The 18,861-nt window shown below is 38.1% G+C and overlaps 5 protein-coding genes across 8 annotated transcripts in view; 3 read left to right on the top strand and 2 right to left on the bottom strand.

Moving 5' to 3' along the window:
• Positions 1-15,564, top strand: part of LOC141913405 (angiotensin-converting enzyme 2-like) — a 62,341-nt gene extending 46,777 nt beyond the window's left edge. Inside the window, exons 1-12 of one of the 3 annotated variants that reach the window (XM_074804930.1) lie at positions 9,190-9,371; positions 10,799-10,943; positions 11,065-11,195; positions 11,632-11,807; positions 11,944-12,179; positions 12,473-12,667; positions 12,885-13,161; positions 13,411-13,637; positions 13,980-14,124; positions 14,431-14,529; positions 14,619-14,741; positions 15,045-15,564. In XM_074804930.1, coding sequence (XP_074661031.1) covers positions 10,856-10,943; positions 11,065-11,195; positions 11,632-11,807; positions 11,944-12,179; positions 12,473-12,667; positions 12,885-13,161; positions 13,411-13,637; positions 13,980-14,124; positions 14,431-14,529; positions 14,619-14,741; positions 15,045-15,210 — 1,863 coding nt within the window. In that variant the 5' untranslated portion in view covers positions 9,190-9,371; positions 10,799-10,855 and the 3' untranslated portion in view covers positions 15,211-15,564. Of the gene's footprint in view, positions 1-9,189; positions 9,372-10,780; positions 10,944-11,064; positions 11,196-11,631; positions 11,808-11,943; positions 12,180-12,472; positions 12,668-12,884; positions 13,162-13,410; positions 13,638-13,979; positions 14,125-14,430; positions 14,530-14,618; positions 14,742-15,044 lie in introns of those variants that run through there. The other 2 variants (XM_074804931.1, XM_074804932.1) reach the window with 2 other exon arrangements.
• On the bottom strand, positions 163-2,366 carry LOC141912470 (transcription elongation factor, mitochondrial-like). Its single transcript, XM_074803689.1, has 4 exons — positions 2,242-2,366; positions 1,439-1,873; positions 1,125-1,274; positions 163-654 (listed from the first exon to the last, which is right to left on the bottom strand). Exons 1-4 carry the CDS (start codon positions 2,284-2,286, stop codon positions 208-210), a joined length of 1,077 nt encoding a protein of 358 aa, XP_074659790.1. The 5' UTR covers positions 2,287-2,366; the 3' UTR covers positions 163-207.
• LOC141912606 (vesicle transport protein GOT1B-like) lies at positions 2,623-5,177 on the top strand. 2 transcript variants are annotated; one of them, XM_074803899.1, is made up of 7 exons: positions 2,623-2,761; positions 2,851-2,942; positions 3,091-3,269; positions 3,585-3,666; positions 3,943-3,961; positions 4,211-4,255; positions 5,032-5,177. In XM_074803899.1, the coding sequence occupies exons 1-6, from the start codon at positions 2,737-2,739 to the stop codon at positions 4,243-4,245; spliced, it is 432 nt and encodes a 143-aa protein (XP_074660000.1). In that variant the 5' UTR covers positions 2,623-2,736; the 3' UTR covers positions 4,246-4,255; positions 5,032-5,177. The 2 variants fall into 2 exon arrangements, with proteins under 2 accessions (XP_074660000.1, XP_074659999.1); XM_074803898.1 differs by having other exon boundaries at positions 4,211-5,175.
• LOC141913108 (ATP-dependent RNA helicase DDX19A-like) lies at positions 5,764-8,052 on the top strand. The gene is made up of 2 exons (XM_074804559.1): positions 5,764-5,823; positions 6,348-8,052. The coding sequence occupies exon 2, from the start codon at positions 6,378-6,380 to the stop codon at positions 7,854-7,856; it is 1,479 nt and encodes a 492-aa protein (XP_074660660.1). The 5' UTR covers positions 5,764-5,823; positions 6,348-6,377; the 3' UTR covers positions 7,857-8,052.
• Positions 15,565-16,132: 568 nt separating the features above from the next.
• On the bottom strand, positions 16,133-17,485 carry LOC141912855 (uncharacterized). The gene is made up of 3 exons (XM_074804271.1): positions 17,167-17,485; positions 16,807-17,022; positions 16,133-16,381 (listed from the first exon to the last, which is right to left on the bottom strand). The coding sequence occupies exons 1-3, from the start codon at positions 17,483-17,485 to the stop codon at positions 16,212-16,214; spliced, it is 705 nt and encodes a 234-aa protein (XP_074660372.1). The 3' UTR covers positions 16,133-16,211.
• Between the last annotated feature and the right edge of the window lie 1,376 nt (positions 17,486-18,861).

Here is an 18,861-nt window from a genome sequence, read left to right as displayed (position 1 = left end):
TGCTCCTCCAGATTTCCAGGAATACGGGGTCGGTTCCGAAGCCTGCTCACTACTAAACTTTAGCGCACTTCTATAAGTTTCGGTAATCGCTTCACGGAATCATAATTATCACGATACTCACTATAGTTATCCTATTGCCTGATAAAAGAATACCAAATCGTGAAAAAAACTAATGTGCTTTATTCAATCAATAACTTCAACCAACGATCACACTAATATTCTACGGTCTAGTCCCAAGTTACTTAATTTCTGTAGAATCAACTGATTGAATGTAATTCCAAGTAGAAATGCTCTGGATAGATTCTCCTGTTGCACGTGAGTGAGCCCGGTATAGTAGTCTATCTGAGGTTCAGGGATAGATGCAGTACACGGTGATCCACTACCCGCTATTATATTATGTATTATATGTTGACCACTGACTCTTTCACCACCGATGATTAAACTAAAATGTTTACTAACAGTGAATGGTTTTAATATATACACTTTATGTAGTCCGGTTTGCGGTAGGTGTTTGTTTAAAATAGTCATCAGTACGGCTTCGACAATATGAGTCGTGATGTAAAACGGTACCAGTTTCAAACTGCTGCAACGGTGTAGTTTACCTTCCAACAAATAAATATCTGCAACTGGCAACTTTTCAACAGCTTCGCTGATCTGAAATTACAATCAAATTAATACAGGTCACTCGTAAAGGTCTTCATATCATCCTTAATCACGACATTAAATATGAGTTGAGGAAAAATGGCATTTACAAAGGTATCATTAATCTGTTGACTTGTACCCTGCACTCACTCAATAACCATGTGCTGCAGCCAGTTTAGCAAAGTAATGGCTTAGACTTAAGACCAGTCTTAGACAAACTTAGTTCTATATCCAATCTAACAACTTAAGATTTGAGACCATTTTTGGACTTAATTTACGACTGTACAACCGGCCCCTGAGTCTGATGTCTGTGGGGGTTAACTATATAAATTCATTTTTAAAAATACCCTGGGGACCAGACTAAGTTATTTCTTGATGATCATATTGTATGAAAGTGAATACAGATAGCACATAGAGCAAGTTGAAACGCTGAGCTAAACGATGTCAGGGTTAGGGTTAATGATGAACAGAAATTATCGTACCTTTTCATGAAAATAAACGTGATCATATTTCATCGGACGTTTATCAAATACGATATCTTCGCGCCAGTCGAGTAAATACGTCTGTTTATCAATGTGAGCCCACGATATTTTATCCATTTGTAAATCTATCGATAAAACACTGTTTACATCCTAAAACATAAATATAATGTAAACATGTAACACTGGTAAAATCTACAGGACCTAGTTAAACAGATATTGCATGAAATTTGATTTTTCCAGTTAAATGATTGATTTAAGCCACATAACTATAGAGCACTCTCACCCAAACTCAGTTCTGACTACATTTATTTTACCTTAGCTACAGCCGCTGTCATTTTAGGATGGCACAATCCTCCATGGTTCACCTCTGTTTTATATCCACTGGTTCTAGTTTTCAGCGCTTTAGATGACAGTTCGTCGTTTAAAATAGCGTGACAGATTTTCTTGAGTCCGAGAGTCGCGATACCGGGCACGTTTAATATCTCTAACAGTGAGCGATATTCACCCTTTGTTTGTCGATGTCTGACGATGTTCGCTGATTTCACCGATGAACAATGGCGGATCTGAGAAAGCTCTTCGTGATGCGCTGAATTAAATTTATGCAGTAATTCGGTGATTTGAGCATCGCTAAATTCCGATCGAAAATCCAAACATTGCTGGTGATAATTTTCCGTTGTAGGTTCCGTATCACTAGCAGTTGAACTTGAATCTTCAGGGGTCGAAAATATACTTCTGGCAGCGGACTTCAACTGAGGAAGAGATTGTTTATGTTTGTTAGAAGAAACGAGGAGTCCTAGGACACCATACCCCTCAAACTTCAGTCTTGTGTTGTGGCCTAAAACTAGGGTTTATTAGCCAGGCCTTGGTCATGGATCGGAAATGCAAAAATTATTTCTTAGAGTATCTACAGCCTCCAGAGTTTAGTATTCACAAATGCCTCCGGAAATTCAATCTAAAAATCGAAATACGCAGAATTTAATCAATCAATGAATGAATTTTGATTTCACTTTTCTACTGGAAGTTTGAAATTTTGTTGGGGATACCCGGAAGTAAAAACTCAAGCCCGTTGTTGCTGTTAACACATCGCGCTTTAATGACTTTAAACTATTGATTATACCTGCAACCAACGTATACTACGTAACCCTAACAATGAACGTTTCATCGCGTCTAAACGAGAGCCACGGTCCCAGGGATACGGGGTTTTTAAAAAGTTTTTTTTCAGGTTTTTGCCAAATCCGGAAATACTGGTTGAAAAATCAAAAAATTGTTTACTGCAGATGTACTAATTAAGTTAGACTGGTTGCCTTGAAGATATAAATCGGTAACCAGTCTACTAATAATGTTTGGCCTTCAGTTCAAGCGAGGATGATTTATTGTTAAATCATAACAACAATGACTGATTAAATTTGGCAATTAATTATTCTGTGTGCCTTATGTCATTTTAGATCGTCGCGCTATTCGTCGGTCACCCATCTGGAACCATCCTCGCTTTCCGGAGCAAAATGCAAACCCTGGCAAGCGAGTAATTCAATTCAATATTTATATTGCTCGTTGACGTGTTTCAAAATACCGATACTTCCGGTTACTATAGCCGCAAAGAATCGTCGTCAAAATGATGCAAATAACAGATTTTCAGAGTAAGTGATGTGTGTATGTTGTATATCACCACGTTTGAAGCCGTGATTTCAGTAATAATTGATTGGGCTGTTGTTGTTTGTTGTTTCAGAAATCGGTGTCGGTCTGGCCGGTTTTGGTATCGCATTTTTATTTCTCGGCGTACTGCTATTTTTCGATCGAGGTCTGTTGGCGATAGGAAATGTAAGTGTCAATTATATTTCACTAGATGATTTTGACACCGACTGGTTGTGGCGGTGGCTTTGACGCTGCTTTTAAGCCTATTTTTAAGCCTATAATATTTAAGACTGTGATATTTCTGTTTATAACTATTTGTTTTTATTTTTTATAGATATTATTTGTAGCCGGATTATCGTTTGTAATTGGTATGGAACGAACATTTCTATTCTTTTTCCAAAAGCATAAATTAAAAGGCACAGCATTTTTCCTCGGAGGAATCTTGATTGTTTTACTCGGTTTCCCAGTCATAGGAATGATCATTGAACTTTACGGTTTCGTCCTTTTATTTAGGTGAGTTAGAGAATATTTTATAGTTCTAGAAATGAGGTTCCATTTAACAGAGATACCAGTCCATGAAATATCGACTGATTTCGTACCATTCGAAAGCTTTGCATCTTAGCTTCAGAGAACTGTCTCCTTGCTTGATACGTAAGACATTTAGTGATAAATTGAAGATGTTGAAATTGTTTCTGGTCTGTATTTTCAGCCACTACAACAAATCATAGTTTTGCTAAGTTGCTTATTTAGTTTCATAAACTTTTAAGCTGCACTGGTCTCTTGTTTTTCGTATTTGTCAAATAACTCTGTATCATTTTGATTTTTTAGTGGTCTATTCCCAGTAGTGATTAGTTTTCTACGCAGAGTTCCTGTCCTCGGTTCATTACTCAACTTACCAGGAATTAGTTACGTAAGTATTCCTCTGATCTCTCTAGTGAAATACGCTCTACCTTAACTCGATAAACTCGTCAATTCGTTAAACTGATCGAGTCTAAAATTCTTTCTGGAATATATTTGTGATAACATTCTACACGTATTTCCCTGATTGTTAATTTGGTGATATATAGTCTCTACTGTGTAACCAGTTTATTGAAACTGCATTTTAACGTTGGACGAATGATTTGCTGGATTTTGGACGCTTAGATTTTCCTCATGCTCACTTTGCATTATTTTCTATTTGAAATAGGTTGTAACGAAACTTGGAGGTGAGTCGTCGTCGATGGTCTGACAGAGCAGCAACTCAGAAACAATGACGCATTAACATTAATTAGAGTAAATTACTTACTGCAACTGTCTCCAGACTATTAGTATCATCTATTGCGAACATATTGACAGTGGCGGTAATTCAATTATTAGGAGAAATTCGGATGAATTTTGAGCGCTCATTAAACATGGAATCCTGATGGTGATGATGTATGATTTTAACTGTTGTAAGAATGAAATGTTATTTTCAGGCCCCGATCCATTAACTGGTGACGCTGAAGTTTAGATTATTAAAGGCAAGATATGTGAATGAGGTCGATTCATTATCAGTGTCACTCACAGGAATAATGTTAACTTGAACCTCAGTTACCTCTATACACTCCTCAACCCTCAGGGTCAGTCCCAAGAATTCTGTGGTCAAGTGTACAATATTCCTGTCAGTTCAATATTAATAAAATGAATATATTTTTGGGTTTTTGGTTCAGCTTCACGGTGTGGTTTATAATCCTATGGATCTTGTGGTGAAATAATGAAACTGTTTTTATAAACGTACTGATAATTACTATTTTGTAATTGATGCAGCTCTTTTCATTGTCAAGGTTTTGGACTTTCATAATGCTTGTATTTTGGGGATTGTGTGATTTTCTACTGCATGTGTATCGTATATCGTCTTGCTTTGTGTTAATCAGCGTTTGCATTCATCCTCCGTAGAGAGGAAAATGCAAGTGAACCCTGCCTGAGTAGACCCAGTATGTGTGGGTGTTCTCATCAATGCCGTCTGGTTTAAATCCCTTGTGGAGATTTGATGGCATTTATTTACTCTATAAAAGCAATTGTCGATATCTTCAACGCTTGTGTTCAACCACACATATACAGTACACGAATTAGCCCAGTATTTCTGTTATCACAGGTGGTCGCAATGAGAGATATCTCTACTGCTGGTGGTGCTGTCAATCCGTATCCGTGTATCATCCCATCGTGTGGAATCCATTCTTGTCGATGTTTGTCCCTAATTTTAATTGATTGAAAATGAATATAATTCGAATATGGATTGATTTTGTTTTTTTTGTAGTTCGATGAAGATATCATATTTCAACATTCTGGTTTTACTTTCTCATGCGATGTACACTTATAGTATTTAGTTGTTAATTTTATAAGAATTAAATGTAATCCTTGCACATGAATCAGTTTAGACTTGACTATCTACGGACACGCGATTTTGAAACCAGTATTAGACAATGGATGAATGCACCCTTTAATGCAGGGTTTCACAGTGCTCAAAAGAATCGTCCTTTTTCAGGGTTTCTCTGCCCCCTTCCCAATATTCGAATACTATGCATGGCTCTGTCCCCCGGGGACTTTGTATGCATTGTCCATCGCAAACAATTCAGACTATGGTACATACAAAATACATATTGTTCATCAAAGGCTGCAGTAGCTCAAAGGTTCGATAGTTCGACTTGTTACTATGGTACCGGTATTTATTCACCACATCAAATTGAGCCATTTGTGCGTAGGATTTGAGCCACACGGGATGCACAGCACTGACCAAACTACGCTGCGAATCGAAGATTGTAAGCGGTCTCAGGTTTTAATAGATCTCCTATATCCGGCGGCCGAACTCGTGTTATTCATAAATTGAATATTTGGGAAAAATATATTCTCTGCTGCTGAGGCTAGAAAACTATTTCTATGATAAGAAAAGTATCCGGCGTCGGCGGGCCGCTGGGAGATTGTGATAAATAAACTAAAATTGAATTGAAGGTGAACCGACCTGTGACGGATGTCGTATAACATTCACCAGACATTAATTAAAGATTGAATTGAATTGATCGGCGCTTTCCATTTCATCGAATAAAGTCAGGTATGTTTATAACGGTTTAAGTTTTAGGCCTCGCAATGATTTAACGATCTGTAAACTGTGTTTGTTTATACACTGTGAATTATTGACTGTTTGTTAAACATCCGTTTAAACTTCATACGTAGATTGTGAATCAATCAATCCAATTCAATGTTGTTTTATTCCGCTTTCCGGGTGCCTCCCTTGATCAGGAACTTTCGTTCTTGCTATGAATAGAAGTCTTACTGAAGCTTGCACCAGGGTTTCGCTTTATATTGCTAGATATTGCCTGGCTAAAAAACTAAGATTTCTGTAATCAAAACTAAGTAACGTCAATACCTGCTCTGAGATGTGCTGAGAAAGTTATTTTTCTACAAAAGAATCCTACAAAATTTGTAAATATGAATAACTCAAGGAGGTTGATATGATTAGATATGATTTCATTGCATTTAAAAAGCTATATATTTCATCCCATCTCAGTAACATGCAGGGTGATAGTAATTCATTCTTATCAATAATTAATTGAATTTGTTCGATTGTTTTTCCAGACGATCGTGAGATAGAATAAAGATCACAGAATGGCTGATGATTGGGTAACCGCTGTTAATGAACAAGAGAAAAATCTACAAAGCCTGAACATAGAGGGCGCTCCGAAATCAACTGTTTCTATAACACCTGCTTCTCAAAATGCTGCTCCACCCGCAGCCGGTGATGCTGGAGGAGATGCTGGAGGAGATGCTGGAGGAGATGCTGGAGAAGATGATGAAAAAGTAGAAAATGTCGCCGAATCTTCCTTGCTGAGAAAATTGATCCGCTCGAAATTAGTGACATCAAAGTCAGACCTGGAAATTCTACAGAAAGACCCGAATTCGCCTTTATACTCGGTGAAATCATTCGAGGCGCTTCATCTGAATCCGTTACTGTTGAAAGGCATTTACGAAATGGGTTTCAATTCACCGTCTAAAATCCAAGAGACGGCGCTGCCTACACTGCTCGCCGATCCTCCTCAGAATATGATCGCTCAGTCTCAGAGCGGTACTGGTAAAACAGCCGCGTTCGTATTGACAATGCTCAGTAGAGTCGACCCGACTCTGGATTACCCTCAAGCGTTGTGTCTATCACCGACGTACGAACTCGCCCTTCAGACCGGCGAGGTCACTAAACAGATGTCAAAATTCATGCCGAATATTAGAATCGGGTTCGCAGTTCGCGGCGAGAAAATCCAGCGCGGGAAGATCGCTCCGTACCACATCATCATCGGTACTCCGGGGACCGCTCTCGATTGGAGTCTGAAATTCAAAAATATCGATTTAAAGAAATTAAGCGTATTCGTGTTGGATGAAGCAGATGTGATGATCGCTCAACAAGGTCATCAGGATCAATCGATTAGAATGCACAACTCCGTTTCGAAATCGTGTCAGATGTTGTTATTCTCGGCGACCTACGACACAGACGTGATGTCGTTCGCTCAGACGGTCGTTCCCGGCGCCGTCGTCATCCGTCTGCGTAGAGAGGAAGAAAGCCTCGATAATATCAAACAGATTTATATCAACGTACGCGATAAAGAAGATAAACTGGAAGCATTGAACAGTATTTACGGCACTTTATCGATCGGTCAATCGATGATATTCTGTCGCACGCGTCGTATCGCTAGCTGGCTCGCCGAGAAAATGACCGCTCAAGGTCATTCGGTAGCGTTGCTAAGCGGCGAGCTGACGGTGGAACAACGCGCTGCGGTTATCGCGAGGTTTCGCGAGGGAAAACAGAAAGTACTGATCACGACGAATGTCTCGGCGCGAGGTATCGATATCGAACAGGTAACCGTCGTGGTTAACTTTGATTTACCGGTCGATATGAACGGTCAAGCCGACTGCGAAACCTATCTGCATCGAATCGGTCGAACGGGTCGATTCGGTAAAAACGGAGTCGCGATAAACATGGTCGACGGTAAGCGAGCGGAGGGTGTCCTCGACGCTATCATGAGACACTTCGGTCGTAAGATAGAACGTATTGACGCTGAAGATGTGGATGACTTAGAAAAACTACAGAACAATTAAACTGTTTATTTTCAAGTGAAAGGATTATATTTGTATAAGATTGTACAATTACCAGTTTGATTACCGGTTTTATTACCGGTTTGATTATCGATAAATACTTAATCCAGTGGTAATCGTTTTAAGCTGAGTAGAAGCTTCGCTTTTTATTTCATTGTCTCCAATGATTCATTCATTCTCTGATATAAATCATGTTTTACTGCTATATATTTTTTCGTGTTCAATGTAATTATATTCTTTCCTTCCACTTCCACCTTGTTCCACCTTCTTCCCTCCGTATTCTATTTCCTCGTCTGATATGAAAACATTTCTGGTTTTCACTCATGATTTCATCTCAATTGGTACATAATGAAAACCGGTTTCAGGAATTGCTGAGTTGCTTGGTCTGTGGTCGATGATGATGTCATCATTCAGTACAGAAAATACCAGTTGATTGGAAAACACGTCCATTAATCATAATTGATCATCAGAGTTGATTTATAGATAGTAGCAGTAACTGACAGACAGGAGAACAATTTGACAGGTAATAGTGCTTTAGAAAATGGACCCCGTTGACGGTTGTGATTCTTGTAGATGGTGTTCAATCCTAGAGCAACATCTTTACTTCACTGACTATAAAACATCTGCATCTTCCGGTCACTGGTCATACACAACCCTAACTCTGGGTTACCTGACCACCTGTGACTATAACCCTAGCAGCCAATCATAACCCTTACACACATCACGTGTGACTTGATAGTCCACATCCAGCTAATCCGACCAATCAACATTCTCTAACTCTGTCTACTTCAATTGGCCAACTGATGGTTCATGCGTTTCTAATTGGAAATAAACTTTACTATATCCTTATAAAAGAACAACTGATTTACTTGAAATATGAAAATGAAATTGCTGAGATATGTTACAATGTATGCCATATCATTGTCGTGCACAAGTCACCTATAAAACCTTTGAATAATTTCTCTAATAAGTATGGTACATATTCGATTCAATATCAGTGAATTTTTTATGATGACAATCGCTTTAATTCTGCCAATAGGAACCACTTTGAATATCGAACAGAATTCTCTATGGTTTACGATATTTTTCTGTTTCGTTCGAGGAATAATTTGCCAATCCGTAACCGACCATCGGTGCAGTCTTTTAGAAACATTTTTATTCGAAGTTAAGTCAAAACAAAATACATATATTTAGTTGTAAAGAGCTTTGCGATTGTTTTAATGTTAAGCGCTTTTACATAATAAATTATTATTATTATTGACGTATAAATTTTACAGACGATTCACTATAAAATACTATATTGGTGTATAACATGTATGCGGCTTGATATGAACTAGTTAGTGTGTGTGTGTGTGTCGTGTAAGGCCTGAATCACTGGTTCGTGTCGTGCGCCAAAATCATTCAACTGAGAAGAACTATAACTATAGTAGCGACACACATGTGTCTACCTTATTGTAGGTAGCTGTATATATTAAATGGTTTTGTTTTGTATGTTTCATCAAACCGGACACTAAAACGGTCAGTATTTATGCATTATTTCCAATCAGCTGTTTCTAGATTTAAATTGAATCTGTTTTTTCCCTGTTATTCTATATAGGCCTGTATTCAGTATGTAGGATGGTACTTGTTTGTCAAATTGAATATATATACATTTAATATTCGAAAATGTCAACTGTCAAATATTACGAGAGCTTACTCGAGGAGACAGTCTGTCCTATAAAAATATACCACACTATAGCTATTGTTTGTTTCATGGCGGGCAGCTCCGCTCTAGCCCCTTTTCAGGTATAAACCAGTGGGAGATAAGAATTGTTTGGACCATTTTATCGACACGTAAGTCACACTAGGATGACTTTTATACCCGAGACATGCATAATGACCTGGTTGAGAACTGTCGATATATCGAAAATGAGTGATATTGTTATAATTCATTCAATATTTTTACTTTTCGATAGCAAATCAAATGACAAAAATTGAAAAATAAGACAAGAAATACATTTCAATGTTCTGACAGTTAGACATGTTCACTGATCATCCAAACTTTCATCAGAAACAATGGATTGGGACGAAAGGGAATTCAACAAACCAATATTACATCTGAAAGATCCACGCTTTCAATTTGAAGGTCTTTTGAAATATTCGTTTAAATGAAAGAGAGATTCGTATAAACCTATTATAGGTTTTGTATACCTTTTTGTAGGACAGGTTGTATAATATACGGTACCTTGTTTATAGGCCAATCCAGTATTCAAATCGTACAGAATAGGCTCAGTCTTTCTGTAGTCTGATTTAACTATAGACATTTCAGAGCTGTCCCAAATAGTATTTTCTTACTGAAATTATACATCCATTCACAATGCTGATGCACATTTACCATTTTCATTTCTCTTTGAAATTACCCCTACTAATTGACGGTTATCACGTTTATGTTAGGGAGGGTGGAAATGATTCAGTTAGTTCAATCATCTTTTTAGGATGTTGGTTTGTGTGTACCGGGATTCGTTAGAAAACCTATTCACATTTTCCACGCCATTTTACCCGAGGTCCTCTCGTTGTTCGGTATAGACAAAGCTATAGAGATAAACACGTTATGCATTAATATTTATATTCGAATATGAATTATTTAAACCGCAGGCGAAGGGCGACTATAGCCTAGTGATCCTAGATAAGGCAATTCATTGAAAGCGCATCAATTTCAAACTAATACTGGCGACTAGCCGGGTTTATATCTCTATATCTCTCGTTCACTGATCAATTGTTCAATGGTGATCGCAGGATTTATGTAAATGATATCTATTTGTAATTCAATAGTTTTAAATTTCATCGTCGCACTTGCACTAGGAACATTGAATGTTATCGATAAACAGCGAAAAAATTCGGTTCTTAAAATGTGAAAAAATTGACTAAAAAATCTAAATCTATTATAGATTCATCTACTATTTTAGTACCAGACGGTAACGTCATATCAGTAACAGAGAGGAAAAGTCCCCACGCGGTGAACGATGTGGTTTTGGCTGCGGCATGTGGCAGCGATAACCATTCTGAATTTATTAACAGCTGGATACAGTGGAGCTCGCAAACAAAAAACAGGTATTCATCATGTTGATTTAAACTTTGAATAATCGCAACTCTAACATTTAAACGAGATCGGTTATTAAAATGCGTCGTCAAACTCGTTCAGATTTAGAAAAATGTCATTGTTTTTGTCTAGTTGTAACCGAAGATATAGCGAGGTTTTTGCTCGCAAAGTTCGATGGTCCGTATACTGAACTGAAACACAAACTTGAGCTAGCCGCATTCGATTACAGAACCGACCTCGAAAATGATGAGAAACGGACCCGAGTAAGTATATGCCATTCTGAATAAGCCCTCTGAGATAATAACATATCTTGTAACTTTTCTTCTAAGGCGCAGATAGAGACTCGGCCCAAAATAAGATGTTTCTTAAGAATCTATTAAAAGATAATCAGAATTATCAAAGGTTAATTTCTAAGTTCAGTTTAGTTTATTTTGCTTAGCAAAAATTCATTTGCATAGAAATAATTTACAATATACGTGTAAATTCATACATAGATCGACAAATTACCTAAACATACGCACGTGGATATATCCATAAATTCCACTATTTAATTTATTTCACACTTTTGCATGGCCATTACTGGTATATATAGTGATAGCAGACAAAAGTAGGCTTTTTTATAATATAAGCCAGATCTAAAAACTGGTACGAGCTACTATTGAAACTTGATACGTAGATATTTTCTGGATTTTAATATAGTTAACTAAAGCAGAAGCGAAATTTGCAAAGTTTATGGGGTCGTTCTATCCCCGGTTTGAAGACCACGATATCTCAGCTCTACCGGAAAGTCTCAGATCACAGTTAAAGTATCTAGTACCAGCAACAGGAAAGAGTCTTTCAAAATCGGAAGAACAAACTTTTGCCAAATTGCTGAAGTAAGTAATTTCAATTAAAAAAAATCAATGTATCCAGACTGCGCTTGTCTCGAATCACGTGGGACCAAGACTTTCATCTCCTTTCGGTTGAAATGAAAATATTTGAATACAAAAACAATGGTGAAATATTTTACAGAGAATATAAAGAATTGCAGATTGAAATTGAGAATATTTATCACGAAGCTCGTGTTTGTCGAAACCATCGATGTTCAGCAGTCGAAGGTGGCTTCATCGATCTCATCATGGAGAAATCTAGGGACTACGATCAGTTAGAATGGGCTTGGAAAAGCGTCCGGAATCAGGTCGGTCCCAAGATGAGGGCGAAATATATTCGCATGGTGCAAAATACTATAGAACGAGGACAAATGAAAGGTCAGTCGTTGTAGAGTTAATTGGTTCTGTATTCAATGTAACAATTATACGACCTCGAGTTTTCGGACACATGACTGAAACTTGGCCGTGGGTTTTTTTCAATAGTTTTGGATGCAATATTTTATCTCCCTGAAGTTTATGTTGATTCTGCATTAAACACCTCTACGTCTATAGTTCAATATATAGATAGACTTCCAAGTTTGGTCGAAGGTTTTTGCAAACTTTTCCATCTTACGCAGGCAATAACTGTAACTGTATCAAATACGAATAATACGATGTTGTTTTTCTAAAAGGTTACAATCCGGCTGAACGTATGATTGAAAACGAAGTAGGCGACGGTGATGGAAACTTCGATGAAGTCGCTATGAAACTATGGTCTGAGGTCGAACCGCTTTATAAAGAATTGCACGCGTTCGTACGTCACAAACTGTTAGAAAAATATCCGGGAAAGTTTCGCGCAGACGGCCCAATCCCTGCACACATATTTGGTGAGTGTCACGGTTTTTGACCCGATTTCACAGTCGTCAATTTGGTTCGAGTTGAAATCAGTTCATATGTTTTAACATAACCCGTTCTCTGTTGAGAGACAGATGAATTCTTGAGTCAAACTAACCCAAGACGCTGTATTTTGTTAGTTGAATTTCCCTAGTCATTTTATATATCTTCTTTATCATTTTCTGTAATGATGTATGTTATCAATTACAGGCAACATGTACGCGCAGCAATGGATAGAAATAGCTGATTTAACTTGGCCTCATCCCGAAGCACCAAAACCCGACATCACCAGTTCACTGATTTCACAGAATTACACCGCTAATAAGATTTTCAAGGTTTATGAGTCGCTCTTTGTGTCAATGGGTATGGCCAAAATGACGGATAAATTTTGGAAGTATAGTATGCTGACAAAACCGACTGATGGCCGTAGTGTTGAATGTCATGGTTCTGCGTTCGACATGTTTGCTAAGGAAAAAGATGATTTCAGGTAAAGGTAGAACTGCCTCCAGCTCCACGCACAAGTGACTGTCTGATATCAATCGAGTGAAAAACCCCTTGTTCTATTTTCATCTTATTGTGGGTTTTTTTACTTTATTCTGGGTTAAGATTTAAAAGATTTAGAAATCATTCTAACTAATTTAAACTGGAGATTTAAATTAAACCGAACTGTCTTTATTGCCCTGTTGGAGTGAAACGTAACAGGTTAAAATTATCACGCGAATTTAAAACTTTTTAGGATAAAGATTTGCACCGAAATAAACCAGGACAGTTTTCATGGCGGTGCCCACGAAATGGGTCACATCCAGTACGACATGGCGTTTGCGATTCAACCACCTCTATTGCGCGGTGGTGTAAATAGCGCCTTCCACGAGGCGATTGCTGATACATCCCTTCTGGCTAATACATCTCCTAGAAGGCTGAACAGAGTTGGTCTCATGGCCGACGACATTATTTCAAACAAAGGTAAAAATTGATATAGTTCCAGCTTCTTCACTTCGAGTTGTTAGATTAGAACCAAAATGAGCTTAAATCTGGACCTTAGTCGCTAGATTAGTTATAGAACCGAGATAGATGGTCTTAAGGCTGGCTTATGTCGACAAGCAACGCGACGCCTACCGACTCCTACCGACGCAACTGAGAGCAACCGCGATCGCAGCCCAGCTTATGTCGACTGCGATCCGATTCTTAGAATTCAGCGATGTCTGCGCAACTGGCACCCCCTGCTGCAGTTTGCGATAATAGTACCAAGCATTTCGAGTGCAGGCACCAGTGTGAGACTATGTATTATTCTGCCTTGTTTTTCAGAGGCTGATTTGAACGCTTTGATGAGGCACGCTCTATGGGATATCCCTTTATTACCGTGGACTTTACTGATCGACTCGTACCGATGGGGTTTGTTTAACGGGTCAACTCCCGTCAATCGCCTCAATGCTAAATGGTGGGATCTACGGTAAATATCGATGAGGAAACGACTGGTTCTCGAATAGAATGTAGGGGTTGGTTTTATAGATTACGGCGATCAACTCATCTTCGACAAACTTCACCTGGCTCGCTATCATTTCACAGAGTTTAGAATCGTAGAAATTGAAGGTTTTTCCAAATAGATTTCAGCAGAATTCAGTGATTTTAACCGAGTAAAGATGATACAGTCATAGTGGAATGAGTCGAGACCTCGGCTGAAAGTTAATTGTATTCTATAAAAGCCGGACCTTGTTTAAAAATGCGCTTCAAATGTCACACCTGTATATTATTTCAGATTACGTTTTCAAGGAATGATACCCCCGATTCCGCGCAACGAACACGATTTTGATGCGGGATCCAAATATCACGTGGCAAACTTTGTTAACTACTTCCGGTAATTGTAAAAATAACACGTGACCCGCAGAATGGACGTGAACATCCACGCGAACAAGTTTTCTTCATATTTCACACAATTTGTTACAGGTATTTCTTGGACAGTATCATGAAATTCGAATTTCTGAAAGCTCTTTGTGATATAGCCGAGCCCGATATTGAACTACATAGATGCGATTTGACGAATTCTAAGAAGGCCGGTGAAGCGTGGTTGTAAGTATAGAGATATTTGTTCTACCGAAACTAAATCCTTTTTTGAAGTCTTACTTTCTATAAACCATGTGCACCTATGAGGTTTAAGACCAGAGTACTGCTCGCTTGTCATGGAACAAATCCTGATTTAATAGAACTGTTCAGCTAGATATAGCAAGCAAGTTTGTGACTGATCCGAGTTTGCCCTCATTTAACTCTAGTCACTAATGCAGTTTACATGAAAATAAAATCATTTTATGGGCATACAGTATGCATCATAAACATGAATTATAAAACTCAATTATTCATATTATTTTTGTACAGGTCGATGTTGAAACTGGGCCGCAGTAAACCGTGGCGTGAAACTAAGAGGATTTTGACTGGAGGTGACGGTAATATCAGCGTTCGTCCGCTGATGGAATATTACGAACCACTACACAATTTTCTAAGAAATTACAACCGTAAAAATAAAATTGCGATCGGCTGGTAACTTAGGCAGTAATCATAGAAAAAAATCCTACTTTTCAATCTAATTTCATTTCCAATATTGTCCCGGGTATGAATGTGTTTGGTCTAGTTAACGCGCTGCTATGGGTGACGCTGGTGTTGGGCGTTTCATCGCGTTTCAGCGCGTCATTATTTTCTTTTCCGTTGAATTATGTTCTTGTGAAAAACGACATTACGTCTTGCAAATATTATGAATAAAAATTACTTGTAACAAAATAAGTTTTCGTTCTATACATAACAACCACATCGTTTAGTCTGGATTTAACTTCAATGTTTTTATTCGAAATGATTTATTTCCACGTTAAGTATTACGAATTATATTATGATGTTTAATGGAAGACGATGAATAAAATATTGTTAGGAAATATTTGTTTAGTTAATTGATGATGAGGCAAAAACCAGAACAATTAAAACATCTTCATTCAATTCAATATAAAACGACAGTATTTTGTTGACCGTTTGGACAAATGCTTGTGGCAATATAAAGCAACACCACTGAAAAATACATCTTTACGCTGTTTTACGCGTAGGTATCACCCTCGAATTTACAAATGGTTTTGAGATCAGATAGGAGGCCATTTCCACTCTTCTTTCCTTACATCATCGTACAAAAATTCCCTTCACTTCATTTGATTAATGCTTCCAGCAAAGCGAAAAGGTAAATTATATTCATATGAGAATTTGCCGCACGCTCCAGAAAAAGAGGAACATAATAAAATATGTTGACGGTAAAAACGAGCTTTTTGCCTGGCAGTTCCGATTCTATGGAACAATCTACCGTTTAATATACGCAGCTGCACGAATATTGTTGAATTTAAGTCTGGCGTGAAAACTAACATCTTTTAAACAGCAATTAAAATCGAAATGTAATAAGATGATGTTTGTAAACGGGTCTAATGCGGTGGATAACAGATAATTAAGTTTTCAAACAGTTTCTTAGAAAACATTCACGAAATAATATTCATAAAATTCGCTGGGTCTTTTTCACGGTAGCCTTAAACACAGATGTGGTTGCGATGCGGTTCCACCACGTGCCAGAGTAACGTTCTGTTTGTACCAGAAATTCCAAGTGTAATTTCTAGCTCGAGACAATGAAAGCACGTTACAAGTCGTCGCATTCTCCGCCGCTGCCACCCAAATGTAACTCATATGATCTGAAACATATGTAATTATGAGTGGGTGACGTTAGTGTAAATTAATGTACATGAACGACCATTCAGTACATTCATTTAGAATGTGCACAGGGCTCGGGGGGGGGGTTGATAAAATTAGCAAAAAAACATTTGACAGCCGTATAATTATTTATTGCACTTTTAGCAGAAACATAGTATGGGCTAAATCAGCCACCAACCACAATATTGTAGGTATATACAGTTTTGGGGTATACACAGTATCGGGGTATACACAGTATCGGGGTATACACTGTATGGGGTATACACAGTATCGGGGTATACACAGTATCGGGGTATACACTGTATGGGGTATACACTGTATGGGTATACACTGTATCGGGGTATACATATACACTGTATGGGGTATACACAGTTTAGGGGTATACACTGTATGGGGGTATACATACGTGGGAAATGAACGTCAAGTTGATCTTTTAAACCAGTTTTCGATAAATTATCGAAGCTGGACACGACCGCCAGTCTGGGGACGTTTATCGATCGATCTAAATGGAACCCGTTTTGATGGTGTTTTTTGATGCACAAGTCGAAGGCTTCTGCGCATGTTTTTGTTCTACCCAGGACACCATACCAAACATTTCCTATCGTGAACAATCTTGACGTATCTGTAATCAAAGTGTATAAACTAATGTTTTCACCAGTTTGACGAAATATCGCGTTTATTTTCGGCAATTTGACTCTAAATCATTCAATTGTGGGGCGTTTTTAAATGTTGTTAATTACCTTTCTCAATAATCCGCCCAGCTTACCTTTTAAGGCTATGTAGTATCGCTTGTCGGTTGGTTGTAGTTGAGTAGGTATAAAATAAGGTAATGACAGGAACGATTTATGGACTGTACAAGTGCCCAGTGAATGTGTAGCCGCCATTACATACGACACGCCCTCGCAATCATCCCGGCATCTCTTCGCGCAACCAATCCACGTCTCACCTGTCGTAGTTTTGTCTTCCGGTTCGAATTCTGGGATGATCGTATTTTCAAAGATGATAAGACGATAATGAACAAACGAAGAACACGTGACATTTGTTACCGACAACATCAGCAATAGAATATGTGCTACGGTGACCATTTTATCACAGAAAATCACAGAACTAGTTGTTATAAGAGTTCCACCGGTGGGTTTAATATGACTTGAATCCAGTTCCACAGTTGTGTGGGTTTAATATGACTTGAATCCAGTCCACAGTTGTGTGGGTTTAATATGACTTGAATCCAGTTCCACAGTTGTGTGGGTTTAATATGACTTGAATCCAGTCCACAGTTGTGTGGGTTTAATATGACTTGAATCCAGTCCACAGTTGTGTGGGTTTAATATGACCCCGGTGCGCAGTTGCGTAATCAAACTTGAATCACCTACGTATTTGTTTATTCCATTTCATTTATACCTCGAAGTATTACATATTTTTCCAATTAATTTATAATGATGACGCGCGACAAGGCGTCAATGTGAGTGTGTAATCAGTCGCGTGATAATTTATTGCTGGTGATTTTTTTTCTAAACGTTGTAATGTGTTATAATTCAGTATGCAGTTAGTTTCCAGTTGATAGGATACGGCACGGGTAGACTGGATACGTGAAGTCAAATTAATCGACACAGTTGGTTTCCCTCCAGTTTCCCGTCTGTTCTATCCCATTTCTCTCCCCTCTCACTCCCAGGGGATACCGTTGCTGATACAAGCTACAAAATTCGAAAATAGATTTAATGAACAATGTTTGTTTAAAAACACTTCTGAAAACAACGAGTTGATTTCAGCACAGACTGAAAGCCACTTTTAGGTCACGAAATTGAACTGACAGTTTTTCGCAGGCCCAGAAAGCTAAAATATCATGTTTTATGTTTCGATATGATCAACTTTTTGAAGCGGGCTTTTATACGCACCAATAAATCTACATACTGTCATGTTAAAACTGCGCTGATCGATATTGAAATTCCCCGAGATAAACCACGTCTATTCAGAAACTCACCAACTATATTACATCTTGATATAACATATGGTGAGATTTATCAAGAAAAAACTAGCTTTGGTTAATTGTTTTAATCGCCAGTGAATATCCCAAGACTATTAGATGATTTAAAAAAGCACCAGGAGTTATGAGGCCCGTAGCAAATCAGTACTCATTACACCTGATGATGGCTAGTATAGTATTTAACCGAAACGATGCTCGAAATCTATATCATTTTATTATACAACTTTTTCATTTTTACTGAATCTATTGTGGGATTTTTCTCGTTATTCATATTACACGGATATGGTTTAATCTTCTCGACTCTTTTTTGATTAATGTATAATTGGGAATAATTTTCACATAATATTTCTTTCTGTGAGCGGAAGTGCACTGTGATACGTATCCCTAAATTCATGGTATTAATTTCCCGCCGCTAGTAATCTGGAGCGGTATCTGAAGCCTTCCGCGGCTAGGACCGTGAACTCTCTAGTTGGTGCC

This window comes from Tubulanus polymorphus, chromosome 11 (genome assembly GCF_964204645.1).
Source record: "Tubulanus polymorphus chromosome 11, tnTubPoly1.2, whole genome shotgun sequence".
NCBI classification, from domain to species: domain Eukaryota; kingdom Metazoa; phylum Nemertea; class Palaeonemertea; order Tubulaniformes; family Tubulanidae; genus Tubulanus; species Tubulanus polymorphus.
The sequence above is the reverse complement of the archived record's forward strand: the minus strand, read 5'-3'. Positions and strand labels throughout refer to the sequence as shown.